General features: G+C 41.5%; 1 protein-coding gene across 1 annotated transcript; it reads left to right on the top strand.

Annotated features, from left to right (window-relative positions):
• Nucleotides 1–161: 161 nt before the first annotated feature.
• Nucleotides 162–3287, top strand: LOC124274791. Its single transcript, XM_046710171.1, has 4 exons — nt 162–201; nt 838–996; nt 1730–2062; nt 2837–3287. The coding sequence occupies exons 2-4, from the start codon at nt 915–917 to the stop codon at nt 3208–3210; spliced, it is 789 nt and encodes a 262-aa protein (XP_046566127.1). The 5' UTR covers nt 162–201; nt 838–914; the 3' UTR covers nt 3211–3287.
• Nucleotides 3288–6197: the final 2910 nt, after the last annotated feature.

The raw sequence follows: 6197 nt of genomic DNA, 5'->3' as shown, positions 1-6197 counted from the left end.
GTGTTCTACATTTGACAACTTTTTGAAGCACAATCGAGGCATACTATATTTTACCAAGATTTCGAAGAGCGTCATATCAGTGTTAGCTCAGGAATTTGCTTGATCAAAGTTACAAGAACACGTCGCTTCCGGAAATAATTATCCCATCATGCAAACACATTTTGCGGTCTCGGATAGATGACTCGGCTGGTGTCTGGTAGGGTAATGCACAATCAATTTGTTGAATGCATGCTCCAGATGAAAATACGGTTCAAAAGGGTGGTGTTAATGCACTTTACGGTCAATATATACAACAACAAAAGTCATTATGAACGTATAATATCGGATATCCATTGATGACCTACAGCGAGGTGGAAGAGTGGCGGGTCTACAACCGCAGCTACAGTTCCTCGGGCAGTTATGCGTCGTCAAGTTAATGCTGTAGATTATTACCTGGCCAAACCTTGATTTCGAAGCCACGATCACATGTTCCTGGTACACGCGACTAAGGAAGGCCACCATGTACAACATATATTGTGGAACGGCGATTAATACCGGTGTTTCCCGAATGAAAAGTAATAGATCAAAATATGTTAAAAACAGGCTCATCGCCTTTAGTGCACTCACAGCTCTTGAAAACCAGCCAACCAGCATGCCTGTATTGGCTATGAGCCAACAGTAACAACTATCTTACAGTATGTTAGTCCTAATCAAGAGCTGGGCCAAGGTCGGAGGACCTACCAGCACTGTATAACCTCCTCGCTATTCCAGTGCACGTTTAAAAAAGGTTACCCAAGGGAGTGTTACAGTTACTTTCAAAGTGTCATGATGCTGATTAGTGTAAACATATTTGTTCAGACCATAGGTCACTGTTCCATGTAAATACCACCAGGGGATTTAAGCCCAACATGAGGTGACACTGCAGCAAATCTAAGATGTCGCTCACCGGACTGGCCATCGTGCTCCTGTGTCTTCCAGTGGTCACGGAACAGCTGAGTTTCCTACCAGATTTTTATGGTTCGTACTATTTAATTACATAGAACTCAGAAACCAAACAGATCTCGGCGACATTTTTTTATAATGATGTGTGGTCTGTGGCTCGCAAGAGCGTTGTGTGAGGCTCGATTTCTTAAAGGTAAATACGTTTTACAGTTGAGTGTCCTGCAAGACGCTTATGATGGTTCGTACTATTCAGTTACAAGAACAAACAGATCTTGGTAAAATTCGTTTTTGGCTGAACTCATGCTAATGATAATAATGATTTGGGGTCTGTGGTTCACATGATCGTTGTTTGAGGCTGGAAAATACTTTTTACAGTTGCATTTCTGCCAAACGCTTATGGTGGTTCATACAAATCACTTACATAGAACAAACAGATTTGGGCGAAAATGTTTTTGACTTGAACTCATGCTAATGATTAAAAGGATGTATGGCCTGTGGCCCACAAGATCGTTGTTTGAGGTTCGATTTTGTGAAGGTAAATGCTTTTGTATTTGTAAAAGTAAATACGATTGCGTTTCAATTTGTTATTTATCATCATTTGTGATGGGAGGTCAGAATGATGTGAAAGGCGCTAAAACTCTTCGGTTCTTCTAAATGTTTGCTGTCTGCGGATTTCACTGTCCGCGTGTCTAACCCCATATGATTTACACCCTCATTCAACACTGATATGAATCTGAGAAAGAATCTAGAAAAGAAAAGCTCCACAAAATGTTAGCTTCAAAATACAATAAGCATCTTTTCCTCACAGAGCAGTCCAGAGTCTCCTTCACATCGGGTGATGACGTCACACTCACGTGCCCGGTTACTCTACATCCGGGCGAGGATTATGAACAAGTTGAGTGGACATTCCTCTCCTGTGGACGCTATTTCTTCATGAACCCGTGCTATGAACGATCCGTTTGGTCAAGAGAGCAAGGACTTGGGATCCAGGAAGGTCCCGAAATTTCTGAAATTCCCCAAGACAGTTCTGTGAAGGCTGTAGCTACAGTCAAGAACATCACCAATGGGTATTACCTTTGCCGTGTTGTTGGTACAGGAAGCACCGATCAGTCCCACCTTTTCGACGTGTATGTTCTTGAAAGTAAGTGTTCTCATCCCAACACATAGGGGAATATTTATAATTTACTTGTGAATGACATCAGCTATTGAAGGCAGTAATAATATATTAGGAATACAAACAATACTCATGCATTTTTATGACAATATAGAACAAACTTAAAATTTATGGATAACAACTTCTTTTCTATTCGCGTGAGTGCGACGTTTCCATACAGATTCTTGTACCGTTGTCAAGAATCTGTATCGAAACGTCGCACTCACGAATAAAAAGAAGTTGTTATCCATAATGTTTGTTCTATATTGTACTTCCCAACTTCTAAAATGCCACTCAAAGAAGTCATTTTTATGACAACTGCGCAGATCGACGCTGCGTATATCACTGGATTGTCAGAGCGTTGTCATTTAGCTGTAATATTACCCTCAGCAATATTCCAGCTATATGGCATCGGTCTGTAACTAATCGAGTCTTGGCCAGACAATCCAGTGATCAACAGCATGAACATTGATCTAGACAATTGGGATACTATGACATGTGTCAACCAAGTCAGCAAGTCTGACCACCCGATCCCCTTTAGTCGCCTCTAACGACAAGCATGGGTTACTGTAGACCAAGTCTAACCTGGATCTTCAAGGGTTCGCAATCAGTGGAATCCGTTTGGGCAGATGAACGAGGCTGAGAATTTTGTGGTGTTCACATTTTTTAGAAAGGACTGAAACTTGCAAGGAATCGTCCACTGTATGTTGTTTCATTGTTTCTACATTGCGTTAATATATATCGCTTTGGTTTTACTCACAGATGCATCGGCCGTGCCAACCATAAGACCTGATCCAATTTTCGTCGTGAAGGGTGCGACAGGATCTGTACAAGTCACGTGCAAGGACGAGGCCTATGTTCCTGGAAGCATCATGAGAATCTATCATGCAAGTTGGTCTTTTAGAGCAACATTCGTCGAACTCCCAACAGTTTGCACCATCACCTATGACCCCGAGACTCCTTCTGAAACGGTGTCTTGCCAAGCGGAAGTTCCAGCATCCATCTTGTCAGGCAAGCTCACCTTGCAAAACTCAATCCATTGCGACGTCATCCGTCCGGGAGGAAAACGGATATCTCTGCAAAGACGTGCGAGGATTGTGGACCTTGGTAGCGGCTCCCAAACAATCACAATATGATGTCATGCCCAAGATAAAATTCTGTTTGATGCCCGACATATTTGAAAATAGATACATAATTAAAAGCTTGCAAACAATGTGCTTTTGCTTCTGTTTTCTGATCGCCTCCGACGGTAGATTTCTGAGCTGGTCTCAAAAGATGTGAACTCGAAGGCCAATTTCATATATTCCTGCATGTGATCGAGTGAGCTTCGAGTGAGTGAGTGAGTTTAGTTTTACGGCGCACTCAGCAATATTCCAGCTTTATGGCGGCGCTCTGTAAATAATACAGTCTGGACCAGACAATCCAGTGATCAACAACATGAGCATCGATCTGCGCAATTGGGAACCGATGACATGTGTCAACCAAGACAGCGAACCTGACCACCTGATCCCGTTAGTCGCCTATTACGATAAGCATGGGTTACTGAAGATCAATAGTCTAACCCGGATCTTCACGGATCATCAAGCTTCAAAATCGTGCCAATGTGCATGCATGATCTGGGCCATGAGGTTTTGTACCCCTAAAATGAATATTCATGATTGTTCAAGGCTATGCAGAAAGTACAACTTTTCACTAAGTTTGATTATTTGTTACAAAACATTAACGCACCCGTCAGAGATATTCACGGAATATATTCACCTTGTCATGTTATTGGATTCAGAGGCAGGTTCAGTGTCCGTCCAGTATCGAAAAATATCTTATTAGAGTCTCATTGCCTTGTTTGTTGGCGGGCAAGTTTGTGTAACATACTGTTTCATGAAAGTGGTCAGATCCAGCTGCAGAATCTGCTGTCGTCTTACTGTAATATCACACCAGGGTCGACACACAGTAAAACTGCCATTTGATCTAGTACATTGATCCAGTGATCAACAACATGAGCATCGATCTACACAGTTGGGAAATGATGACATGTGTCAACCAAGTCAGCGAGCCTGACCACCTGATTCCGTTAGTCGCCTCTTACAAGCATGAGTTGCTGAACACCAATTCTATATTTGAAAAGTCTTTTTATGAATTGAGGCCAGTGAAGGGCCTCAGCAATAGGTGGATTGGCTCTATGATGTTACAAAACTGACAACTGATATTCTTACGACAATGCAAGGGCGGTTTCACGGGGTTGTTCCTGTTGATAAAGTCGCCAAAAATCTTTATGACGTTCTTGTGGTCGTTGATTTGACGTGTGACGTCACACTGTGAGGTATCAGATTCAAAAGCTTAGAGTGGAATTGGACGTCTGTTGTTGAAGAAAAAGTAGAAATTATTCAACGTATTCAAATATTAGTTGGTTGTGTTTCTTAGAAATGTTTCATAGAGACTGTCCCTTTTCACTTCCCCAAATCAGATAGAAGGCTGGGAACTGTAAAAGTCCCGACCTTAGCCTTAGGTCAGGAAAATAATATTTGAAACAAACTTCTTTCTAGCAGCCAATCATGGCACTTGGCTCCGTAGGAAAACAAGTAGTAATGGTTACAGAAATAGGTCGATGAGTCGAGGTCAAGATATATAGCCACAGGGCAACTTCTTTCTTGTCAAAAGGTTTTGGAACAAGGGCATTCAACTGTCTACCATATCGATGAAGGAGGAAGGTTCGAACTGATGAAGTTCCAGACGTCCACTAGTTATGCGAAACCGACGAGCACCCATGTTAAGAATTTTTTTATGTTTTTAAACAGGACAAACCTACGTTTCGAAACCACGATCCTATAATCTTGGAACGCTTGGGGCGCAACTCGGTCCCTATCGACGCTTCAAAATATCATAAGATATCAGAAGCATCAAAAGTGTCAGAAAACCAACCTGCCCTAGCACAATAATAATTATAATTATCGAAAATGATATGTACTTTTTTGAGGTTTTTTTTAGTATAATAATCCTCATATCACAGAAGTTACCAACTTGAAATAAAACAGAAGTGGCGTCACACTGACATGCGCAACTACACTACACTGGAAGACTTGAGACGCTACTCGGTCCCTATGGACCCGTCAGAATATCGCTAAATTAGATTGTCAGTATTAGAAAAAACTTCAGTCTGCCTTAACACACCAAATATTTATCGACAGTAACTTGTTGTAACGGTAACATGCCATTCCTGCGGGAATATGGACTCCAGTGAGAGTAACGAGTGTTATGTGTGTTTATGTACGCGCCCTTTTTACTTAATTGTTCATGTCTGCAAAACGTTTATCCTTAACATTAGGTATCATCTGAAAGATCATGTTCTCACCTTTCTTAGTGAGTTATCTGTTTTGTTGTATATATAATCTTGAAAACATACCTTCACTACAAAGTATACCAACGTACTCCCTGTAGCTCAATTTCATCAGTTAAATCCCTATATCTCATACTAAGTTCGTATTATGATTCTAATACCCAGGCAGTCTGATAGGGAAGTTTCTCAGCTTTCCATCCATGTATGGATTTATAACTTTACCATTACTTTAGTAAGTAATGTAGTATGTTTACGAAATTGCAAAAGCACAATTCCTTGGGACTGGCGGGTCTGAGAGGGTGTCCTGCTAATTGCTTCCTCCGACGTCCGCCCATTCCCTTATCTAGACCATGGTCAAGCCCATCAGTGCCGAACATCGCCACTGCTCTAAGGAACGTTGGGGAGGACCTCGGGAAGCCGGACATGGGTAACTATGGTACACCTCCTTCATGTGCTCTATGGGGTTGCTTTGAATAAGCCAACTGTCAGGATTTATATTAGCTAGACTTCCAAAGAGTAGGTCTACGTCTATTCCTTCTTTTAAGCCTTATGTAGAAGTATATCTAGTTCCTTGACTTATCCCCAGTCCGTGCTTCCCTAGTCCATCATATATTTTTGTGTTTGATCCACCCCGTTCCACTATTGTGTAATTGTATGGCAGTGACCATTGCGCCTTGTACTTGCTATGATTGAAGATAACAATATATTGTCATTCTCACCCAACCTGTGTTTGTTCATATTTGACTCCTAGTACAATGGATATTAGTTTGTGAAAACGTCATTTTGGACACT

Source organism: Haliotis rubra, unplaced genomic scaffold, assembly GCF_003918875.1.
Source record: "Haliotis rubra isolate DU_JTF1 unplaced genomic scaffold, ASM391887v1 Scf1041, whole genome shotgun sequence".
NCBI classification, from domain to species: Eukaryota; Metazoa; Mollusca; class Gastropoda; order Lepetellida; family Haliotidae; genus Haliotis; species Haliotis rubra.
This window is presented reverse-complemented; position numbering and strand designations above follow the sequence as displayed.